The 25,659-nt window shown below is 43.0% G+C and overlaps 1 protein-coding gene across 2 annotated transcripts in view; it reads right to left on the bottom strand.

Moving 5' to 3' along the window:
• Positions 1-25,659, bottom strand: part of LOC137571676 (probable cation-transporting ATPase 13A4) — a 293,811-nt gene that overhangs the window by 82,611 nt on the left and 185,541 nt on the right. For both annotated transcript variants that reach the window (XM_068281174.1, XM_068281175.1), the window contains exons 10-15: positions 24,392-24,562; positions 21,681-21,838; positions 15,353-15,541; positions 12,214-12,275; positions 7,758-7,908; positions 4,141-4,227 (exon numbers count right to left, since the gene is read on the bottom strand). In XM_068281174.1, coding sequence (XP_068137275.1) covers positions 4,141-4,227; positions 7,758-7,908; positions 12,214-12,275; positions 15,353-15,541; positions 21,681-21,838; positions 24,392-24,562 — 818 coding nt within the window. The remainder of the gene's footprint in view (positions 1-4,140; positions 4,228-7,757; positions 7,909-12,213; positions 12,276-15,352; positions 15,542-21,680; positions 21,839-24,391; positions 24,563-25,659) is intronic.

The raw sequence follows: 25,659 nt of genomic DNA, 5'->3' as shown, positions 1-25,659 counted from the left end.
CCCCAACTTTTGGGCGAAGGCTCTTTTAGCTCTATACCTGATACATTACCTGTGACATACCAACCCATTTTAAATGAGCTTGAGCTTAGGAATAGGTCGCACCGATTCCCGCCCTTCTCCGTCAGCCCTAGTCTAAGGACGTTCATCTCTGTGATTGAACGTGATATCAAACGTCTCTCTGGGAGAAGTTCTGGCTCCCATAACCTCTATACTAAGGAGCTGGCAGCGCTGGGGGAGCTGGGGCGGCAGACCAGGTGGGAGATCAAGCCCTCTGATAAGGGGGGCAACGTTGTTGTGATGGATGTGCAGGCCTACAGGGATATGTGCCTTGATATACTAACTCGGCAAGAGTGTTATGTGCGCGTCTCCGCGTCCAGGGTCGCAAGGTGCCAAAAGCAACTTTTTACCATCATTGATGACGCCCTTAGGCGGAGTGTTATAGGGGAGGATATTGTACAGTTTTTGAAAGTCACACACCCCATAACACCCACTTTTTATGCTTTACCAAAGATTCACAAGTCCAGGACAAATCCTCCTGGCCGTCCCATCGTTTCCGGCCGTGGTTCCCTGACTGAGCGGGCAAGCGTGTACATTGACCGGCATCTTCAGCCTCATGTGCAGGCTCTGCCCTCTTATGTCAGGGATACCATGCACCTTTTGAGGATTTTGGAGGGGGTGTTCGTTCCCCCTGGTGCATACCTTGTTGCTCTGGACATGGAGGCGCTGTACTCTAGCATTCCACACGACCTTGGCATTGCTGCTGTTGAGACCTTCCTGTGCGAGCTCGACATTAGACAAACGGCCCACAATATCTTTCTATTGGATTTACTGAGATTTTTACTTTTGAATAATATTTTTGTTTTCGACGGGTCGCACTACCTCCAGGTGCAGGGGGCGGCTATGGGGACCACCTGTGCCCCCTCTTACGCCAACCTGTACCTGGGGGAGTGGGAACGTGCCACCTTTTCGGATGATGGTCTCTCGATGTACCTGTGCCACGTTTTGATGTGGCACAGGTACATCGATGACATCTTTATCGTCTGGACGGGGACCTCCTGCAAACTTAGACAATTCGTCGATATCCTCAATAATAACACAAGGAATTTACGTTTCACGATGACGTTTGACTGTAGAAGGATCTCATTTTTGGATATTTGGATCATCATCGATGATCACGGCTGTTTGTCCACGGGCTTGTACAGGAAGGAGACTGCTACGAATGCCCTTCTTAGGGCCGACAGTTTCCATCCCGGACATACTGTCAGGGGCATCCCTGTAGGCCAATACCTCCGCGTTAGGAGGAATTGTTCCTCTCTTGAGAACTTTGAGGAGGAGGCTGTGACCTTAAGATCACGCTTTAGGGATCGAGGATACCCCGATCGCACTTTACGACAGGCGTACCAACGGGCTCGGATGGCTGATCGAAGTGCCCTTTTGGCCTCTGGCGGGTCTCGGAGAGACGTGGCGGAATGTGCTCGCCTTTGCGTGCGCTATTCTGCGCAGTTTAAAGAAATCACACGCGTCTTACAACGCCATTGGTATATTCTTACCAATGACCCCAAAATTGAACCATTGGTGACACCGGAACCCAAGATCACGTGCAGGCGCGCGCCGTCTCTCCGCGACCTGATCGTCAGGAGCCATTTACGGGGCACTGAGATCACGCGCCCCCATTGCATTGTAACCGGGACATACAGCTGTGGTGGATGCACTGTTTGCCGCTTTTTATTTATTGGGAGGGAAGTTGTCCTCCCCAATGGTCATCACTGGCGTTTACAACATTTTGTGAACTGTAATACCAAATTTGTGGTCTACCTTCTATTGTGTCCTTGTGGCGCATTCTATATAGGCAAGACCGGACGTGAATTGAAGTCTAGAATTGGCGAACATATCGCCAATATTAAAAGCATTGCATCCACCACACACGTTGCGAGGCACTTTAGATCTGAGCACGGTGGTAGGGCCTCAGGTATACGTTTTGTCGGTCTCGACCGTATACATACTACGATCAGAGGGGGTAACTTCGATCGCCTACTGTTACAGAAAGAATCCAGGTGGATCTACGAGTTAGAGGCCACTGAATATCCTGGCCTTAATGAAACGGTCGGCTTTGCGGCCTTTCTGCCTAACTGATGCTCATCACTTTTTCCTACCTGTCCTGCTGTCCCTTTCCCTGCCCCCCTCCGCTGCTCTGCTCCTCCACTGCCCCCTGTGTTTGCGGGCTTGTTTATGCTCCGAACTGTTACCTCCATGTGTTTTCCCCTGTGACATTCGCCGTTTATAGCTGGCATATGCTGTTGCTTAGTTTTTTTGCTCTTTGAGTGCGCTGATTTCTCGCACGGTTTGGATCTTGGCACTGTGTTTTCACAGTTCCCCTTGATCCAACTTCTTTAGTCGCCTATGGTAGCATGACAATATTTGCTGACTCTGAGCTATGTTATATATACATTCCTCTGGTTTGTTTGTCTCTGTTGTGTTTGCTTGATTTTGCACTACTTTATTTTCATATATGTTTGGTTGTTTACACATATATAAATAAAAAAATTATTTTGTCCTCGTGTGCCGCCATATGACCCCCTTTCTCCTCGCCCCCGCCTTGCCCTCTCACGTATTTTTGCCATCCTACGTATCAGGCCGACTTAATTTGTCTGGCCTGCTTATTGGGCTCTGGTGGGGGCGAGGCTGAGCTGCGTGTCCGTCGCCGCGTTAGTGCGCATGTGTACGCGTGCGCGTTGGTTGACGCGTACGTAATTACGCATGCGTGCGTGCGCGCGGCTGATGACGCTGCCCTATAAGGAGCCTCGGGCGGCACACGTCTCTAGCCACGCCTCCCTTCGAAAAAGCCGGTAGACCCGGCGAAACATGTCAGGGCTGCCGGCGTGGTGCTAGCACATGACTGCCTTGCTCTGCCACCCGCCCACCCCTCGCATCCACCCTCTGCGGGCCTGAGGCACTTTTCCGACTTCCACCTGGAAAGGCTACTAGCTTCCTGCACACATGGGACTCTGCCATATGGGACTCTGCTTGATCATTACAGCCATTACAGCCTGCCACACCAGCATATTGGACCTGACTCCTTTACCGGATTCCTAATCATTTCCCCAGCCTTAGGCTTCTACACATGGGGCTGAGCGACTAGACAACCTTCAGGAGCTAACTGGACTCCACATCGCTGTACCAGGATTGGGTATAGTATGGCTCATGCTTTATGCCATTCCTTTTGATCTGTGCTTGTTGCTACTTGCATTCCATCTGTCCATGCTGGCTGTGCTGTTTCATCTGAACTGTTGATTTGCAGATGCGATATTGGCTTTCTAGCCTCTGCTGGATGCATTGACTCATTCTGCTTCTGTTATCTGTACCGGCCTGCTTCAACCATCATTTTTCTATTACCCCCATTTTTTACTACATACTTGTCTAGGCCTATCTTTATATGTTATTTGGGATCCCTGACCACACTAGGTGGTCTCAGGCAGTGGTGTGTTTGATGTGTGATTGGTGGCCGAGCGTGGCTTCTTGGCAGGTTACATTGGTGCTTTTTTAATATGCTTAATTATAATATTAATAAATTTTTGTAAATTTTCACTTATTTTTGGATTTTGTTATTTGTGACATATGCTCCCCAACCCTGCTTTTTCCTTACATTTACGTTCTAGTACACACGATTAGATTCTCAGGCAGATTTCCTGCCAGATTGATTATTTCCAACATGTCTGATCTGATTTCTCGATTGATTTTCCGATCGATTTTCCATAGAGGTGAACGGAAGATTGATCTGAAAATCGATCAGAAATCAGATTGGACATGTAGGAAATCTGCCAGAAAATCTCATTGTGTGTACCTAGCATAAAAGTCACATGACCTCTGCTTCTGAAGACATCAGGTACCAGGGTCCACTTTTGAAATATAATTTGGCATTGTGTGCAAGGGTGAACTGTGGGCTTTAAGCAACAGCTGCATGTCCAGAAATCAGCTTAATGCATTTAGAAATATGTATATTTATCAGAGCATTGTGTTATGATAATACAAATTTATAATCCATCTAATGCAATTTTTTTTTCTTTTTTTTTTTTACAGTTCATACAGTAGTGACCAATTTGGTATTGGAAATGTAAATATGCAGGTGATTAAATCATGTACCTCTTCAGCTTCAGGCCCAGGTTTAATAGTAATACTTGGAGTTGAGTCTTCATCTTCTTTTGCTTCACCTTGACTATATTGCAGACTCTATACATACAGAATTTAAAAACGTATGAACTAAATAAATTAGATTTTTTTAGCATTAAGTACACTTTTTTTACCTTTAACTTATGATAATATGGGAGAAAGAAGCGATTAATTAAAGGGCAATATGTCATAAGATGAACTGCACAACAGCTTTTCACTCTGAGTTAATTAATATAATTAAATGCGTGTTATGTTAAGTAAGTCATGTGAGAGCCAGTGAAAATCGGTAAACCTGAATGCCAAAAATATCTTACTTCATAATCTTGATTTCTACTAAGTTAGTAATGGAACAGATCTCAGCTTACTCGTCCAAAAACTGTGGACATAAAATGACCACTATTACATTGATAAGACAAAATTATAGGGCATGGTAAAAACAGGCAAATATTAATGATGAGAGCACCTTGGAAGGTGATGGGGTATAATAAATAATCAGTAAATACTAAGTTCATGAAGGTGATGTGTCGGAAGCTGAAAAAATAAGCAGCTGTAAGGATCTGTATGAGTTTTTGTAAAACACACATTGTGAGGGCCAGATGACTGGGACCAGGCATCTCCAGAATGACGTGTTGTGGCGTGTTTCCAGTATGCAGTGGGTAGTTTTTGCTAAAAATTGCCCAAGGAAGGACAACTGTGGAAGAAATCAAAAGGTCATTGATTCCAAGGCAGGTGGGAGCAATGGCTAACACATCTGTATTGGTCCCACAAAAGAATTATTGCCACAGAGATTTCTGAAAAATAAACTGCTAGCCATAAAATAAAAGTATTAGAACACGGAGTTCTTTACAACTAGCACCATAGGGGACCAAGTAGCAGCAGACTAGAGCCCAGGATGATCTTTGTTGCTCGTCAAAAAATCCAATAGTCAGCACATGAGCATCATAACTGGACCATAACACAAGGGCCTCAATTCACTAAGGGCAGTTCGATAAAATATTTTTGGTTGGTAAAATACCACATTCAGTATTTTACACTTTTTTCAAAATTCACTAAGATTTCCTTGCATGTGGTATGAGTTTTGTAATTTACTGAACACACTTGCTTCAATTCACGAAGCCCTGTTCGGTAAGTCTCACTTACCAGCTGTGGAGCAGGTCAGTGATGAGGTAGGATGCTGTGTGCATGAGTCAGGGTTTTCTATGCATTGCATTCTGTCATCCCTTTAGATGTGCTGCAGCCACCAGAGGGAGCTCTTCTGTACGCCAGAATCCATACATGCACATCTAAAGGGTTGCAGAAAAGCCTCATAACAATGTCTCCTTCCTCTGCTCTGTGAGATTGAAATCCCGCCGCCCAGTGTATTCGACCAAATCAAAATGAGAAGTAGGTCTGCCTGGCTCTCCTTTTGGCTGTCTGTCAATGTTACTGCACAGAGAGAGCAAGGAGAGAGTGAGTTATCAAGTTGCTTAGAGCTGGAGAAAAATACTGAACACTTTTGCTCTTGACACAAGGATGGAGAAGCACCCATGTAAGAAGACTTCGGTGTGCCTCATCTCACGGTCACAATACCACGTGGCCCAATAGCAATGAAATCCACAGAGCTGGTACCACCAGATAAGTAAAATAATGCTCTTTAATTCAATGTCATTAAAATGACATCAAGTCAGTATTTATAGCAAAAAACAGGCAAATATTATAATAGCGACAGCCCGCCATTTCGGCTGCCACCATTGCTATAATACTTGCCTGTTTTTTTGCTATAAATACTGACTAGATGTAATTTTAATGACATTGGCCTCAATTCACTAAGATCATGCTGGAGATAATAAGGCAAGAGAAAACTTACCTCCACACAGTGAGAGAGTTATCTTATCTCTTCATTCCTTAAGTTACCTCCTCTGTAGTTAAGTTACCTCCTCTGTAGTCATTTTCACACGCAGTTAATGAACAGCCTGTCTTCAACTCTGGAGTTATTTTAAGGATTGAAGAGTTAACTTAAAGACTGAAGAGTTAACTTTAGGTTTGCCTGAGGTAAAATGTTTCCTGAATACTACATGCCTTATCACCATGGTAACAACTCTAAAAACGTTATTAAAGACAGGAGATAAGCTTAGTGAATTGAGGCCATTGAATTAAAGAGCATTATTTTACTTGTCTGGTGATGCCAGCTCTGTGGATTTCATTGAACACTTTTGCTTAATTCACCGAATGTGTAAATCTTTGTGAATTGCAATTTATTGACATTTCTTGAGGTTGCCTCACTAATCATAATTTCAATTTTCTGTGCAGTAATAGGTTTAATGAATTGGAATTTGGGAAGGTATCGGGAAAATCAGCTGTTTTCTGCATTACTGAATACGGTAATGCTTAGTAAAATTGAGGTCAATACAGAAAAAATGGCCTGCTTTAATTTTTTTTCTAGATCACATGGAAGTTACTTTGTCATATGTCACCTACCTATAGATTACTGAAGACACATATCATAGTAACATGTTTTCTACTGACAGAGTACTTGAAGGATTTTCTTCTTATGTCATATGCCACAGGACACCTTCAGAGATCATGTGAAGTCCATACGTTGATGGGTAAGACATGTTTTGGAAGAAGAAGAAGGAGAAGAAGGAGAAGAAGGAGAAGAAGGAGAAGAAGGAGAAGAAGAAGGAGAAGGAGGAGAAGAAGGAGAAGAAGGAGAAGGAAAAGGAAAAGGAAAAGGAAAAGGAAAAGGAAAAGGAAAAGGAAAAGGAAAAGGAGAAGGAGAAGGAGAAGGAGAAGGAGAAGGAGAAGGAGAAGGAGAAGAAGGAGAAGGAGAAGAAGAAGAAGAAGAAGAAGAAGAAGAAGAAGAAGAAGAAGAAGAAGAAGAAGAAGAAGAAGAAGAAGAAGAAGAAGAAGAAGCAGAAGGAGAAGGAGAAGGAGAAGGAAAAGAAGGAGAAAGAGAAGAAGGAGGAGAAGAAGGAGAAGGAGAAGAAGGAGAAGGAGAAGAAACATCATCCAAGTGTTGTTGCGGTTTTGCAATATGTTGGGTAAATTTTGTTAAATTTCTCTCCCACATAAAAGTATCACAATAGACAGGAAGAGAGGGATTCTGGGTGGTTGCTCTGGAAAACTGGTCCACTTAGGGCCAACTGTAGACATTTAGAGTTTTAGTCTGCTTTCACCTCTGTCTTGATGAGCTCCTGCATAGCATGCAGGCAGCAGCTCCACAGTGAAAAAGCTGTAGTGCACACCCTGACCAGAAGGTGGTGCTCAAGGTGGCCTATAAATAGTATTAGCCCTGGTTCCAGTTTTTTTTTTAATTGCACATGCCTAGCAAAATAACATACATGTAGTAAACAGCTATTCTCCAGAATAAAGGAAATTATGAGAATGTTGTGATTGTCACAGTCTTCTATAGGTCTTAGGTCAACTACTTTGACAACTGTCCATTTTAAGGCACACTGACACATTGCTACCATTTCATATGCTTCAATATTTTCTACAGATGTTGCCAGCTAAACATAAGTAATTTTCAGTTTACATTCAAAAATGCTTTTAGAATAAATATATAAAATGATTGTAAATCACACTTTTGCCTTGGTGTCAGAATACTTTACCCAGCCAGTTCCTTGAAACATCTTTAGATCCAAAGGGTCTCCATGTATCTGACCATCCAGAAGAATTAGAGAGTGACAGCTAGCCATTGCACCTAATAGTGGACCCCATGGTAGTGTGCTCCCAGGTGTAAAGATATGCACATCCTGAAAACTATAGAATCATATAGTATCAGCAAGAATAGTAGCACAAAGTCAAAATATTTACAGAGTTGTGAGTTACTCACACTAGATGTTCATACTGTTCATTAGAGATGGCCCGAACGTCTGCAAAAGTTTGGTTCGTGCAAACTTTCGCGAACCGCAATAGACTTCAATGGGGAGGCGAACTTTGAAAACTAGAAACATTTATGCTGGCTACAAAATTGATGGAAAAGATGTATTAAGAGGTCTAACACCTGGAGGGGGCATGAATGAGTGGGATAGACGCCAAAAGTCCCGGGGGGAAAATCTGTATTTGACGCAAAGCAGCGTTTTAAGGGCAGAAATCACATTGAATGCTAAATTGCAGGCCTAAAGTGCTTTAAAACATCTTGCATGTGTATACATCAATCAGGGACTGTAATTAGTGTACTGCTTCACACTGACACACCAAACTCACTGTGTAACGCACCGCAAACAGCTGTTTGTGTAGTGATGGCCGTGCTGGATTGGTGCGCACCATGGCCAGAGTGCAGGTGATAGCGGTTTTCAAGCACATATGGTCGCCGGGCTGTAGTAGCTCAATGATAGAACAACAGTGATTGTCCAGCTGATCAAATTTGGTCTGTCCACAATGAAGCAACAACCTTATTATCTTCGATGAGCCCCATCCCCCAGGGCACTCATATAGCCGGCGGTCATTGCTTCATTGTGATACGCAAGCTCCTTTAAGCAAGGTAATGATCACGAAGGGGAATTTGCACATGTACATGCCTTTTGTTTTGTTGTTGCAGCTGCAATGCAGCCAGAAAAATTAGGCAGGCATGTACACGCACCAGAAAAATTTGTATAGCGGCCGCTGCTAGCAGCGGCCTTAAAAATTCAGGAATCCGCCTAGAGTCCTGGACCCTGTTGGTGGTGGCGGAGAAGGCAGTCAAGCGGCCTGCGGGCAGAGGTGCTGTGTGGGGAGCGACTTAGTCTTGTGGCAGGCAGTCACAGGGCATGCAGGCAGAGATGCTGTGTGTGGGGACTGACTTAGTCTTCGGGCGGGCAGTAGCCCTCCGGGATCCATGCCTCATTCATTTTGATAAAGGTCAAGTACTGAACACTTTTGTGATTTAGACGACTTCTCTTCTCAGTGACAATGCCTCCAGCTGCGCTGAAGGTCCTTTCTGATAGGACGCTTGAGGCAGGGTAAGACAGAAGTTGGATGGCAAATTGGGACAGCTCTTGCCACAGGTCAAGCCTGCGCACCCAGTAATCCATCGCTGCTTATACTGTCGATGGTTCTTTCTCTACCATTGTTAACGAAAGCGTATGGCCGGGGAGTCAGGGTTCGATTCCGGTCTGGAGTTGGAGCCTGAGAAACGGCTGCCACCACACATCCAGGGAAGGCAGCAGGCATGGCATGCAAGTCCTGAGGTAGTGACAAAAAATAACAATACAGTAACAGGAGGACTTTGGAGGCCCTGCTGTATATGACACTAATAGACTTTACTACCTTTAACGAGAATCTGTTATGGAGTGAAAGTCTGCCATCCATTCAAGTGAAAGGTAAGCACTGACTGCCAGGTATAATACAATGTGTAGTCACAGATGCAGTGAAAGGTATGCAGTGACTGGTATTATAATACAATGTGCAGCTGTCACACAGGTGCAGTTAACAGGTATGCTCGGAGTGGTATATTACACAGCGTGCAGTCACACAGGTACTGTGAACAATTATGCAATGATTGGTATTACAAATGTGCACCTGTCACACACAGACAGGTACCGGACAGGCACAGTGACACCGCGTGTGCTCACGTAGGTAGGTGGGTGCACAGTGAACAACAGCTAGGTATAAGCAGTGATGGGTATTACAACGTGCCCCTGTCACACACACAGGTAGTCACTGAATGTGCTGGGCCTGGCAGTGGCACACACAGTAGAAATTACCAAGGCTGTCTATGCAACACAAGTGTCAGTGGGACACACGCAAAAAAAAATAGATCAGCTCTCAAAAAAGCTGTTGAGGGGTGTTTTTTAGCAATAAGAATTAGCAAAGAACAAGCTAAGAAGCCTACAAGAGCCTAACTAATCTTACCCTATGAGAGTCTGCAGCAGCTTTCCCTTCTCCAATTACTGTAGGCACACGAGTGAGTCCAATGCCTGACACTGCCTGCCTTTTATAAGGGGGGGGCGCTCCAGGAGGGAGTGCAGCCTGATTGGCTACAATGTGCCTACTGACTGTGATGTAGAGGGTCAAAGTTGACCCTCATGATGCACTATGGGGACAAACTAAACTTCCGGAAACGTTTGCGTTCGCTGGCGAACACAAACCGCCGAAGTTCGCCGGGAACCGTTCGCCGTCGAACCGTGCGGGCCATCTCTACTGTTCAAAGCATATTCTCACCTCCAAAAGATGAAGTTCTTTCAAATTTACTTTGGTATCACAGAGGGAATAGTCAGGCAGCAAAATACTTTCTTAGAAAACTCAGCATGCTCTTCTAACTTAGTCATATGGTACATCCTCTATTAAATGTTTAACTTTATGTTTAGAAGCTTATGAAACACTTACTGTAACCACTACTATCAGAATCCACAACAGCTCAGAACCAACATTTTCCTAAATTATGATTTTGTTTCAGCTCAAAATTTAAACTCTCATAGAATCTTAATTATTATTTTTTTTTTGGTATGAGGCTACTTTTAATGGGGACTCTTCCTTTACGCTTGCAGACTTTGCATTATATGGCAAGTGACAAGAGCAGATGGGAAGAGGCCCACAGAGCCATTTTTTTAAGCCTAAAGAAAACCTAGCTGTCATTTCCTGTGATAGAGTTGATATTGGTAGGTAGCTATTATTTCTAAGTAATAGTGTTTATGACTCCTTAACTATCATACAAATATAGGCTAGGCCAGAAAAAAAAAAAACCTCTACATAGATTGCAAACCAGTATTTTCATAAAGCAAGTGTCACCGCGTTATGTCAGTCGTAGGCCCCCGTGATGTCACTGCCACAGCTCCGCTACTCGAACTCTGCCAGGAAGTTTTGAACTCTGGTGCTGTTCTATTGGCTGTAATATGCTGGCCAGAAGTATAGTTTTTGGGAAAGCTTTAATTGCTGGTGCTGGGCTGCAACCACTCCATTCGGATCAACTGATTGTGGATGTGGAAAGACATAATCAGATTGAGTCATAATCATATTAATCTGGATGGAAAAATATCAAATAGGAAAAGTGGCATGTGAGAATTCAGATTATATCTATAACACGACAGAAGATGAAAGAATCCCTGCATATTTATTGGAAGAAAGAGGATTTCAGAAGTTAGAGCCAGCCAGGGACGGATCAAGACCAAGTTGCGCCTGGGGCAAGGTCAGGTGTTGGCGCCTAAAGGTCAGGTTTTGGCGCCTAAACTGCCATTCATTTTGCCGCCTTTTTAAGAATTCAACAAACTGCGCCTGGGGCAAGATACCCGCTTGCCCCCCCCTAGATCCGTCCCTGGAGCCAGCTGAGGTGTTGGTGGTCTAGTATGGCTGATATTTTGCGCAAACCCTTTCTTCATTATTTAACTGGTTTGCAATCTATGCAGAGTAAGAAGTGCCCATATGTCGGTGCTGGCCTAACCTACATTACTTTGGCTGAGATTTCTTGCAACAGATTAATACACTTGCCTGCTTTCCAGACACTGCCTTGCTTGCTTCACCCTGTCTGCCATGCTACTGTACAATTTTTAATCCTGATGGGTCAGACTTATATTTTTATATGTAATATCGGTAACTTATAGGTTGTAGCTGTAAACTGTATTGTGCACTCCCCTCCTCCTCACCCACTGTGTTTTATTGTCCATGGGCAGAGACTGTGGTGTATATATTTACTATATATCTGTAAAACTACATGCTCAAACAGCACAACAGCAAGTATTGAGTTAGCATAACTTTCACACAACATTCATGTAAAAGCAATTAATAGGATGTGGGTAAAAACAAGCTACGCAAACTGCACAATGTGTTCTACTTAGTATGCGTGACACTCAGATAGCACACGTAAATTTTACCGATATTTAGTGAATACACCCCTTCATGTGAATGGTGTGTGAGCAGTGTGTGTTCAATCCTAACAACAAGCTTGTATGGTTTCAATGTTCCATTTGCTGTTCTTTGCAGTTATTTTATCACTTATAAAATGAATTAATAGAATCTCATACACTGCGCAATGAGAAAAACCTTTTTATATATATTGTTGTAATGGTGTCCCAATTGAGTTGTTCCTTGCACCATAATATGGTGAAATAGTGACATATTGGGCACATTTATAAAGATCAAATAACTTACAGTGTCCCCCCGGATGGAACGATGCCCCATAATTCCATGCCATCTTCAGTCAGGGTACCTGTCTAGAAAAACAACAATTGAGAACTTTGAAGCATATACATACATGCACAATGAGAAATATTGTTAGGTGATTTTCTACACAGAAGCTACTATGTCTTAATTATGGAAATAAAGTAACTAGTTGGTGAAGTCTAGCTGTGCCAGAAAGCAATGACTGAAGCATATTTTTGTTTTGGTTGAAGTTAGCCATCAAAAAGGCGTTTACATTACAAGTGCAGGTTATGGTGAGACGTCGAGAAGTCTACACAGGGTGTGGGGGTGGTTTGGGTTTGGTAACAGGAAGGATAATTAGCATTAGGGGATCTGTTAAGAGCAGGGGCGCCTCTGAATATTTTGTCACTCCAGGCGAGGAAATCTGTGCTGCTTCCCCATATTAAAATAATCACAATGCTGCAGCATTTTCACCAGAAAATAATCGTATTACAGTAGTGGTTCAGTGCAATACTACGAGCCGCCGATCTACCACCTCTATACCACTGTGTCCAATTGAAAAATGTACTGTTTGATCATAGTTTTTATACATTTTTGCAACAGATTCATTGATCGAAAGTATAATCGATGTGGGTGGTTGGTAATCACCAGATTCAATCCTAGTGAAAGAATCTGTCAGTAAAAATGAATGCACGTATTGACAGCTATAGGCTAGGGTTACTAACAAGATCGGGGTGATTAAATTGTGAGGGTAAGAGGTGGTGGGGGGCAAAGTAGAGAATGACAAGGAACATTTTTATTGCATTTTTCTCCTGGGCGGACTCAGGAGCTGCAGCCACTAGGACGCACTCTATAGGCAGTAGCAGTGTTAGAGAGTCTTGCCCAAGGTCTCTTACTGAATAGGTGCTGGCTTACTGAGCAGGAATAGCTGAAATTTGCTGAGGTTTGAACCCAGGTTGCCAGTGCCAGAGGCAGCGCCCTTAACCATTACACTTTCCAGACAGAGGGCAGAAAATTACTTTTATTTAGCTTTCCTGTATGACAAGAAAACAGCCAGCACTAGGGTAAGGGGGGACACAAAGGTTAATAAGGGAGAGAAGATATACTGAGATGGAGCAGAGAGCTTAGATAGTATTGCAGTCCCATATCTCACAGAGGCTACTTGCCTGTAATGTGACTTCTACCCTGCCAATCTCTCACACAAGGCTGCAGCAGCCCTCCTGGAGTCTAGGGAGAGTCAAAAACGTTTCACCCTGTGTAATTCCTTATCAAGCTGCCCACATGCAGTCTTTTACAAAATCGCTCTGGTGTGAACACCCACATAGGATAACATCAGCAAGAGCTTTTAAAATCACAAAGTGCTCAGAAAAGCTCTTGTAGTGTGAATGAGCCCTTACAAGGAATTTACTGCACTTAGGAAGGTGCAAATATCAAAGCAAAGCTTTTTCAGTTTTAGGCCTGCAACCCACTAGCAGTGCTTTTCTAAGTGCTTGTGATTTGAAAAGCTTTTGCGAATGTAATACTATGGCCTCAATTCTGGTAGCTTTGTGCGGTAAATATTTTTTTGTCAGTAAAATACCTTATGCAGTATTTTCTGGATTATTTTGCAATTCTGAAAGATTTTTTCCACATTTCCTAACATGCGGTGAAACGTGCGATACATGTGGAAAGTGCGGTAAAACGTGTGGTATTTCAGTGGTTAGCATGCGTTAAATAATCATAATAATAGTCTTTAATTGTCTTCCATAACTTAGGATAGTCTTTTGAAGTTGTTGTTTTTGGGGAAGGGGAAGTTGTATTTGATCATGTCACAACTTTTGGAAAGTATATTTATAGGCATCCCCTACAAATAAAAAAATCCAGTATATATTTTGGAGTTTTATTTCTAATATCCTTCTCTATTACACAGCCTGAATAAGAATTCCACTAGAACAGGAATATGAACTGAATAGGAACCCCACTAAAAACTGCAAAATCCATACAAACAAACTGACCAGGTACAGGCAGGTCTTAAACTAATCGATAAATTATGTGGTAACATGCCCCCTATTTTCCATGAGAATTCCTATTTTTAGTAAATTACCGCACATTTTATGACTTAATTTACCACAGGAGGTAAAAATATGACTAAAATCTACAAGAATAGCAAACTGCTTTTACCACATGCTCTAAAATGCCACTTATGAGGTAAAACAGACAGTAAGCATACCAGAATTGAGGCCTATGTATGCCACACTTAAGGTTTGTGATTTCAAAAAAAAAAAAAAAAAATCACCTATAGCATTGCACTAGCATGAGCTCTTCATCACAAGAAAGCACTGCTGGTGGGTTACATGCCTTAGACAAAGTAAGGAAGGAAGCTCTGGTTTGTTTCCTGGTGGTCGTAAATGCCTCCAAGTATCTGAAGATGAGCGAGACCCGGAGCCCGATGGACATTATTGTCTGTACAAATATGTGTATCGATTGATATAAGTATTATACTCACAAGGGTGGGTTGCAACACTTACAACTACCGTTAGAGCCTATGGCAAAACAGCTGTTCTCACTCAGTATTCCAGGTTTGCTTTGCAGGTGCTGGCCTGTCACACTTCTTTGGTTTATTGCAAACACAAAGTTTACAATGTGAGACCCAGAGGGGTTGTAGCTAGTCTAAAAAAACTGTTGAAGGTGACCTATGTATCTAATTATTAGGTTTATATATAAATTAGGAGTAAATGGATCTTATCTCCTAATATAAGTATACGTTTTATTCATGCACAGAAGACCACCTCCTGCCATGTTTTAAGGAAGGAAGGAATGGTTGAACATCTCTGTGATGCAGAAATATCACAATTGGCATAAGAGTCATCTTAATTAATTTATATTTATCTCCTGTTTTGGTGGTAAAACATAATATTTAAAATGTTACTTTAATTTCTATCTCAACGCCAGCTCGGCCTGACTCCTCCCAAGACCACCGTAATAAGAAAAAAAAGAAAGATGTTTTGCCTTGAATTTGACCTCAATATTCAGTAAAAGAATATACAAACAAAAGTGATAAATTTAGCTACAAGTGTGGCGTTCAATAATTTAAAACCTTATATTCCGGCATTTGCACATAGAGAATGAAATGTCAACATGATCTTGTTTGAGGTTCCGTATTGCTTACTTTATCAAAGCAGATAATGTTTAGCTGTCCACACATGTTAATCCTCTGTGCGCTTAGGCAGAATATGTTGTTGTTCTGAAGTCTTCTTTGGGCATACAATATACAGATTGTAAGCCCGGCTGGCAGAGCTGGTGGGATACTCACTGTTATGAGAATTAAACACCATAAAACCGTGTTGACTGCTGGACTCTGTGCAAAATGACACATAAACAAATGATAGTATTCATTTTTAGATTGCTGTAGAATTGTTAATTGTTCATGAAGTGGAATACTTTACAGGCTAAGGCCTCGTCCACACTCTTGTTTGAGTTTACTGTGCATTACTGCATCAGAACCTTTGTATCTAGCAAAGTGGGTAAGCACCATTTATACATATCACTAATAGCTAATTAGATATACCGTAAATATTGTAAATATCACATGGGAGTGCGCAGAAAGGATCAAATATACACAAGTCTAAACCAAGAAAAAAGTAGATCACAAGTCTAAACCAAGAAAAAGGTAGATCTACTTTTTTCTTGGTTTAAACTACTGCATCAGAACCTACCGCACCAAAATAAATATAAAAGCCCCATAGGAATAGCATTGCCTTGCATTGCAATGTGGTGATATTGACCATTGCGATGCAATGCAAGAGAATCAGTGTGGAAGCGCCCTAAGACAATTCTGACACACTAGGGGCCTGATTCACAAAGCGGTGCAAACTGTTTGCACGCCAGTGAAAAGCCCTTTATCACACCTAAACTCAGTTTAGGCGTGATAAGAAGAAACTCGCGCGAAATTCCAGCGTGCAGTGCGCCCATTAAACCCTATGGGCGCTGTGCACGGAATTTAAAAACTTTACGCTCGGGACTTTGCGCGCGATCACCAGCACAAAGCGGTGCTAACTCAGCGGAGCAAAGGTTATCACGCCTAAAGTCTTTTAGGCGTGATAACTTGGTTATCACCGCTTTGTGAATCAGGCCCTAACAGTCTCACTTATATTGGAGTGTTAATATCTGCACTTGGGCAAGGGAATGCTATATTATAAGCATTGATTTGTTGCCAATTTCTGGAAAGAAGAATTTTAAATCACAGTTATTGATAGGTAGTTGAGGACTTTACCTTGGCAACATTTTTGATGACTGTTGATGCTATCTGAGCTGATTTTGCTTATAACCCACGGTTTATTTTGTATGATGAGCACATGCTACTGTGAATGGCTTTACTACACAAGAGCTAATTGTGTTGATAGATTGTTATGGTGAGTGATGCAGTCCATTCTGATGCTTTATGCAAGGTATCAAAGAAGCGAGGTGAAGCATTTTTGGTCATTTAGGAGACACTTGGTGATAAAGAGGGCTCCAGAAAGAGTGATTCTGCAGGTGTTTTGCATGAGACACTGGAAAATACTGGATTAGTTCAACAGGTGTGTGTGTGTGTGTGTGTGTGTGTGTGTGTGTGTGTGTGTGTGTGTGTGTGTGTGTGTGTGTGTGTGTGTTGGTGGGCGGGGGGGAGGGGGGGGGGTTGGAGGGACCCAAAAAGCATCAGTTTCATGTGGCTAAATCAAACAGTTAAAAATAGAATAAATAAAAAGTGGTAGGTTAGCTCTCCAGATGAAAAACCCACAAAATAAGGGGATTGCGTCAGGGATGCTCATCCAATATTCGGGTATCCGAACTACCCAGATAATCCGAACTTTTTCCACTATCCGACCTCGGATTCGGATTCCGGATATCTGTGCAAATCCGAATAGCGCTATCCAAGTTAATGCGAATATCTATCTGAAATCCAGAATCCAGTCGGATACTGAGTTCGGATATCCGAATTCGCATACTGTAACTATGGAGATAATCTCGTCATTGAGCCAATCAGAGGGCTCCCAGCCTAAGCCCTAGAAACCAATCACAGAAGGGAACCCTGGCCAGTCCCTCCTGACCTCATTGAGCCAGAGGGCTCCAAGTCTAAGCCATAGCACCCAATCACAGAAGGGAATCCTGGCCAGCCCCCCCCCCCCCCCCCTGTATATTAAGGAGGGGTGCCATGATGAGAAATCTCGTCCTTGCTTGTTTGTGACTGCTCACAGAAACACGCTCCAGTGCTGCTGGCCTAGCAAGTACTGTATACAGTGATACACCTAAAGCTTTTCAGTGCTAAATACCTTCACTACACTATTGTTCTATTGTTTATTAGTTAGCTAGCTTGATTTCATTCAGTGACAGTCAGACTCTGTGCTGCAGCAGCTGCTAGTTAGGTTCTGTGTCTGTGTGTGCTGTGCACAGCCACAGACCAGGCCTGCTTCTGGCCTGCTATTAGCCTTAGCTACAGTATAGTTTAGGGAATAGGATTACTGTGTTATTGTGTAGTTAGTACTGCAGTGCTAGTTAGTTGTTAGAATAGTACTATGTTAGCTTACTACAGATTACTGCAGTGCTGCTGTGCTGAGCAGTGTCAGTGTGACAGTTAGACAGTTAGTGTGCACTGTCTTCTACTCGGCTGTTTGTCACTCCGTGCTGTTTTGCTTTAACCTCCCCAGCGTTCAATTTCCCTAGGATTTCTGTGCAAACAGTGATAAAATTTATTTTTAAAACTTTTTTTTCCTGTAACTTGCCAAAATGTGTCAAGCAAGGGTCTAGTATACAGTGCAGGAGAGTATTGATGTGTATGCATGTTTATACTGTTCACAGCATGTTTTTTTGAACGGACATTTCTGTCCATACCGCTAGGAAGGTTAAAGTCCAACCCTGATTTTAATAAAGTACAAGTACCCCACATCATCTGGTGACATCATCACATCTAAGTTGTACTATGTTTACTGGCACTGGCAACCGGGGGAGGGGCAGCAAGGCTAAGAGGAGAGCGAGCAACATTGCAGCCACTGTGAGCAGTTCAGCCACATCAGTGTCCATTCCGCCGCTAGCCATTGGCCGTCCAGCTGTTAGGGGTAGTCACGCTGCAGAGGCGCAGCAGCGTGTAGTGGCCATGATGGTGGATGAGCAGGCCACCACCAGCTCTACAACTGAGACCTTCACCCCCACCAGCACTCCTGTTCGCAGCAAGCTGGTGCTGGCAGTGGTCAAACTTGGAGCACCAGAACCCCCTCTGCCACTCATGCCAACACTGAGGCCTGTTCAGGCAGCCAGTCCTCGGTGGCCTCCTCTGCTCCATCCACCACTTCCTGTGCAAGGAAAAAATGCCGCCAGACCCTGTTGGGCGAGTCTTTCCCTGTTGTTGGCAAGAGGGGGATATGAAGTGGCTGAGAATCACTATGCCTGCCTTACCACCCTTTACCACCACCACCACAACCTCCAGGCTCCTCCTGATTGTTAACTATTACTAACTAAGCCACCTGGTTCACAATTTTTTTTACATCCGTGGTACCAATGCTACATGCCACCTACACGTGCCTCGTACATGTGCCATATCCGGCATGCTCCTGGCACACGATACACCTGCTGCTGCTGCTGCATTGCCCTGCTCCTGCTGCCTGTGCTGCTCCCACCACCAGGGTGCCACAGGCAGGGCCGGGAAAAGGTCCACTATCAACAGAGGCTGAGCTGCCCAGATGCGCCCCCCCCCCCCTATATTAGACAATGACTATGGTAGGGTTAGATTGTGAGCTCCTCCTTGGACAGTCAGTGACATGACTATGCACTTTTCAAAGTGCTGCAGAAGATGTCAGTGCTATATTAATACATAATAATAATATGGTAAGACATTAGGCTATGACTATGGTAGGATTAGATTGTGAGCTCCTCTAAAGGAACAGTCAGTGACATGACTATGTACTCTGTAATGTGCTGCAGAAGATGTCAGTGTTATTTAAATACATAATAATAATATGGTAGGACATTACACTATGACTATTGTAGGATTACATTGTAAGCTCAGGATAATCAGCAGTATTGATATATACTCTGTAACATGCTATGGGGGGCATCAGCACTATATAAATACTTAAAGTGGCCATTAATTATACAATTCTCCAGACAATTGATTGTCTGATTTGATAACATTGATCAGAAATGATTGTTCAGGTCCACTAATGGAAGGTCCACTAAAAGTGAAACATTGATGGGATGCAGGGGCGTAGCAATAGGGGTTGCAGAGGTTGTGACCGCATCGGGCCCTTGGGCCAGAGGGGCCCCAAAGGGCCGTTCCTTAACTACAGTATTTGCTCTCTATTGGTCCTGTGCTCATAATAATCACTTCTATAGATACTTTGAATAGTGGTAATCATTAACAAACTGTTCCCCATCCCCTTCTTGCATCTCCGACACTGTAGTTGCTATTGGCAGGTTTTGGTGCGATGTATCAATTGTTATGTATAGAGTGCTTGGGGGGCCCCATTGCAAAACTTGCATCGGGGCCCACAGCTCCTTAGCTACGCCACTGATGGGATGCTTTTGGAGAGGGAGACATTTGAGGAAAGGAAAGCTAGGGTAGAGAGGCAGAAGATTTAGAGACAGGAAAGGGTGGGGAAGGGTTGGGTGTGGTTAAGGGGAGATATAGCGATATAGCATCATGATGACAAGGGAGGAATTGAGAGTGATAGGGAATGGGAGAGAGGCATGAGTGTTGGTGACATAGAAGCATGATCCCAGACCTGACACAGCTTATAGTTACTTTCCCCCGTGTGCTCTCCTTTCACCCAGGAAGCTCAGCTCTGGCATATTAACACTGCAGTAATTCGTCCTGTTATCTTACAGCCCCCACCTAATCATGCAGCAGCTTCAGGGAAGAAGGAGAAAGAGAGAGGGCTCCCAGCTATCAGTGTCTCATGTACACTGTGGCAGCAGCATTAGGGAAACTGATCTTTTCAGCTCAGTCTCAGGAACAGGCAGTGTGTGATGGATGTGAGCAGAATCATGCCTGCATATTCTGCTCTGTCTGGACACTTCTCCCCCTTCCTCACACTCACAGTGCTTCTACCCAACCAATTCCGCACATAATTATGTAAATGTCTTCCGAGTTCCACTGCCTCTTTCCTGAGTTTCCCGGGTCTCCAGTCCACAGTGCTCAGCCCCGCCCCCTCAGTGTGACAGAGGAGAGAAGAGGAGGGGAGGGGCGCTCTGCTCTGTGAATACACGTACGTAGGGGAGACTGGGGACAGCGCAGAGCAGATTTCTCCATAACAGGCTGATCTGCAGCTAGTGTTGATCACCCGCCCCAGCTCTCCTGCCTCTCATCAGGCACAAGCCAGTGAGCCCAGCGTGAACACAGTTAGCGGGGATGGTGGGCGGCAAGCCAGGCAATACACAGACCTGCTCCTTGCGCCCCACCCACACTGCAGTTAGCTCCGCCCAGAGGCTCCAGCCTTGTGAGCCTATATGTCGGCCCGGCCCTGGCCACAGGCCACTGCTGCTGTGCTGATACCGCCTATATTTAACCCAAAACACAATGTGTAATTATTTTGAGGTGTTTGGGCTGAAAACTGTCATGTCCCAGTTGTGCGGTTGGACTTTGGACACAATGTGGGCTGCACGACCGCCGTCTGGAACCTAGTCCTGATCTTAATTTACAGCCTTTTTTTTTTTTTTTTTTGTATTTTAACTCCCCACATAATCAATTAGTGTTTCTCTTAAAAAAAAAAAAAATACATGATGCTATAATCATCATTTATCCTAAAAAACGTTTTGGAAGCAATTTAAAGGCCGTTTCCGGTTTTCTATCTGGATCTATGCGGATACCGGAACGTTCGGATTCGGATATCCGATCCGGATATCTGGGTATCCGGATCCGAATCAATTCGGATTTTAAGGGGTATCCCAGCACCCTTGGATTTCGTATCTTAGAAAGATTTATTCAAGCACAATTTTTAAAAGACAACGTATCTCCCGAGTCTCAGCCTGCTTGCTCACATTTGTACAGTAAAAAGTGCCTGTGCTTTCTCTACTATATGGAGTGTGGGCGCCTCTGTCTAGTTCAGTATTTGACATTTTTATCCATAGAAAGTTTTACAGTTATTGTCCGAAACTGTAAAGGAACAGAAAACCGATGCTTTTCATAATACCCATAACGCCAAATTGTGCAGTATAAACCCCCACTTATTTATAAAAAGGTAAGCAAATATTTGTGAGGCCCTGCTCACAAATATGAAGTAATGTGAGCTGGTCTGTTTATCTTGTAAATCACTGCATAAATTAACAGCACTATACAAATGCAGAATGATGATAATAATAATAATAATAATATCAACAGTAAGAACAACAATGTAAAAAAACAAAAGCTAGTGTTTAGAAAATTGTTCCAGACCTCTGACCCCTTTGAATTGATGTTCCCTTATGCAAGGGCCTATGTGGATTTTTCACAAATCTAACCACGTATGTGACCATGTTATGAGACTTACTTTATTTATTTGATCCACCACAGCAATATAAATTACTGCAATCACTGTAATTCCCATAAGCCCCAATAGAAACCTAATGGCATCTCTGTGCAGTTTGAAATTCACCGGTTTAGGATAGAGGATAGAACGAACTAGGTCTCCTTTTGCTGTGTTGAATCCTAAAATGAAATAATACCATATTTACTCTTATCAGCATCATTGTCGTAGTCAACAGTTATCTGAAAGTAATTTACTCTTTGATGTTATGCATTTATACACGCCTTGGAAGAAAACAATGCTCCTGAAGAGTAGATGTGTTGCTAGCCACTACTACTACAGTGGATATAAAAAAGTGCACAAAAGTCCATTAAAATGCCAGGTTTTTGTGATGTCCATGGATCAGATTTGTTTTAACATTACAGCCCACACATAAAATAAGCACACTAACATCCAGGAATGCACACAAACTAAATGAAAACATGTTTTATCAGACCATGTCACCTTCTTATGCTCCAGGGTACAGTTCTAATGCTCTCAAGCCAGGAACGTAATATTGGCCATCGCGATCCTTGCTTTCACAGGGGAGGCCCATAAGCTGGGAGGGCTTGGCAGAAGGAGCTGGGGCGGCGGCCTGTATGTCACTGATGCAGAGCAGTAGCAGAGCATTATACATTACCTGCTCCTGGCAGTGATATAGGTCCTCTTTACTTCCTCTCCAGTTTAAAGAACAACTGAAGTGAGAGGGACATGAAGGTTGCCATATAGTGATGAGCACAAATTTTGCATAATCGTAATTTTGCATTTTAATTCACAATTACAATGCAAAATTGTAATGTGAAATTTCAGGAAAATTCGTAATTAATTTTGCATGTAAACATAATGATCCAAAATTCCACAAAATAATGGGAAATTTAGCATCATTTTGTGCCAAATTTGGCGGTTAAAAGCACAGCCACCATAAATACTATCATCACCAAAATTGCTATTTATGATCAGGGGAATACTGGGGAAAAGACAAAAAAAATAATTCATCAAAAACACCTTGTAGTTTTTGAGAAAATTGATTTTAATTATGCAAAGGAAAAATGTTTTTTAAACTGTCTTTTTTTTTTTTTTAGTTTAAAAACCATAGCAGAGCAGCCAGGCAATGTGCATTGTTTAAAAGGAAATACATATGGCAGCCTCCACATCCCTCTCACTTCAGTTATTTTTTTAAAAGAGCCATGCAGCTAGCCAATCACCATGCAGCCTCCGGTCCCTGTCACATGACATGGGACGGAAGCAGCATGGAGATTGGCTGACTGCATGGCACTTGGAAATTGAAAGGGAAGTGAAGAAGACCTATATTGCTGCTGGGAGCAGGTGATGTATAAGGATGGTCAGAAATGCCGATTTCTGATTCCGACAGAATTCCTATTTCCACCAATGCCAGTTTCCAATGTTAAGGAGAACAATGAGACAAGGAGGATTTTTTCCCCAAAAGACCTTGTAGTTTGTGAGAAAATATTTACTTTACGATAGAAAAAAGTATTTTTTTTAAAATGCAGTTAAATGGCAGATAATGTATAAACCTAATGCTGGGAATACACAGTTCGTTTTTTAGCTGATTAGATGGTTCGATAAATAATGTCCGATTCCCTTTCGTTTCTTTGGTCGCTCATTTTCTGAATAAAGGAAAAAGATAAGAAAAACGAGTGGAAGATAAGAGAATCACCTGCAGAATCGAGCGGCAAAAACGATCGAGAGCAGAAACGCACGGCAGAAACGAACCATGTATTCTCAGCATAACAGTTGTGTAAATTTACATGTATCAAAAGAAAGAGCAGTGAATTTCATGCCGGGGTTTCCAGGTGGTCAGTACATAGTGCGGGGGAACTGGCAATGTTTTGGCCAGGAATCGCTGTACAGCTGCAATATTGCTTTATAAATATCCCTAGCAAATTTACCTATGATTTGGACTTTTAACATTTCTTTCTTTTTTTTTTTTAATGATGTGGGGTCCCCCCTCCTAGACCTTGTCACCCCATGCAGGCTGGGTTGGCTATATTGGGCCCAACTCAGCTGCATGGGGCTCTTCTCCCTGAGCTATTCCAATCCACATGATTTATGGTATGCAGGGGCTCTGAAAGAGAGGCGGCAAAGCCTCCCCTTCTCCAACAGAGCCCTTGTCCAATCCATGGACAAGGGCCTCTTCCCAATCTCCAGTGTAAAAGAGGAAGTGAAGGATTTCCCCCCGGGGGTTCATGGTGCCACGTGGAGGACCCCTTTAACCTGTAAGGGAATCCCCAGATGCCCGCTGCCTCTCTGAAATGAATATAGAAGTACTGATGTACCCCTTACTCATTTCCACAAAGAGTTAAAAAAATAAATAAAAACACAAACCTGAGTAAATTCCTTTAATGTTCTTAATTAGCCATAAATAATTACTTTTGTTTATGCCCATTGCAGTATCCTTGGAAATGTCCCACTTTTCTCCTACTGTAACTTTAAAATCAATTTTCTCAATGTCGTTTTGAAAACATTTTTTGTCCCCTTGTTCCCACTGATCTCCTTAACATCTCGTGCAAATATGGTGATTTTTAACTTCTATGGGGGCTTTGCTATTAACTACTAAAGCCAACGCCCTTTGACTTCAATATTAAATCTGAACGTAATCTTTATGCTTTTACATGGGGTCCGTTTCACCATGACAAATATTTTCTTTTTACAAAGGTCTATTTCACTTTACTTACCAGTTCTTAAAACAACAGCTTTCACATAGCCTTTATGACTGGTCTGTGTTTGAATGACCTCAGTGCCACAGAATAGGACATGTCTTTTGTAGTCCTCGCCACTGTGTTCCTTCCAAGGAATGGAATTGTCAAAATATGGCAATGGAGTCTTTGTCACAGGGACGCTTTCCCCTGAAACCACCAGTCACTAGTTTAGTCACAGAATATCATACAATAAGGATTTCAGGGAAGCACTCAATGATAACAGCTAAAGTATAACTTAAATTAAATAAACTGACAAAAACAAGTAAGATTATACCTTCTTGCCAACCATTTGGTGAATGCAAGAGCCATTTTGAGAATCTACAGCTCAGTTTCAGAGTTTTATTTCTCTGCTTCCGTAATTGGTTTAGGATGGAAGTAAACCTTGTACATCCCTGGCTGAAAAAGTTTCCTGCAGTGTGTTTCATTTATAGGGAGTATCAAGGTTGTCAGGTTCATAGACCCAGCGGGCAGGCATTATGTGACTACTTCAAGATGAACCCTAAAACAACCTAGATACTAAAGGTAGACATACACTTATAGATGGCCACCAGATTTGACCATTAGATACTTTCCTGTCAGATCCCTGTCAGATCAAATGTGACAGGGATCTATCTGATGTCATTTTGATTTAAACATTTTGCAGTCCTGGGTCATGGAGAAGTGCGATGTGATCCGGAGTTATTGTGATATGCACAAACCAAGAAGCTCTCTGGTGAGTGGAACCACAATGTGCCTCAATCATGTCCAATCGATACATGCAACCAATTTCAGTCCGGAATTGGTAGAATTGTCAATCAGGCATGCTCTTGGCAGCACTGATTATCATCAGATTCGATTATAATGATCGAATCTGATGGTCCACTGGCCGCCAAATCTACAGATGTATAGCCACCTTAAAGGGATACTTAAGTCAAAAATAAAAAATGATTTTTACTCACCTGAGGCATCCCTCAGCCCCCTGAAGCTGTATGGTGCCCTCGCAGCCTCGCTCTGATCCTCCTGTCCCAGCCGGTGGCCACTTCCGGGTTCGGCGACAGCCGCCGACAGGCTGGGAACGCGAGTGATTCTCCGCGTTCCCAGCTGCTATATCACCCTCTATGCTGCTATAGCGTATAACATATACGCTATAGCAGCGTAGAGGGTGATATAGCGGCTGGGAACACTGAGAATAACTCGTGTTCCCAGCCTCTCGGCGGCTGTCGCCGAACCCGGAAGTAGCCGCCGGCGGGCACAGGAGGATCGGA

Source organism: Hyperolius riggenbachi, chromosome 4 (genome assembly GCF_040937935.1).
Source record: "Hyperolius riggenbachi isolate aHypRig1 chromosome 4, aHypRig1.pri, whole genome shotgun sequence".
Classification (NCBI taxonomy): Eukaryota; Metazoa; Chordata; class Amphibia; order Anura; family Hyperoliidae; genus Hyperolius; species Hyperolius riggenbachi.
Note: the sequence above shows the minus strand (reverse complement) of the source record. Positions and strands in the feature narration are given on the sequence as shown.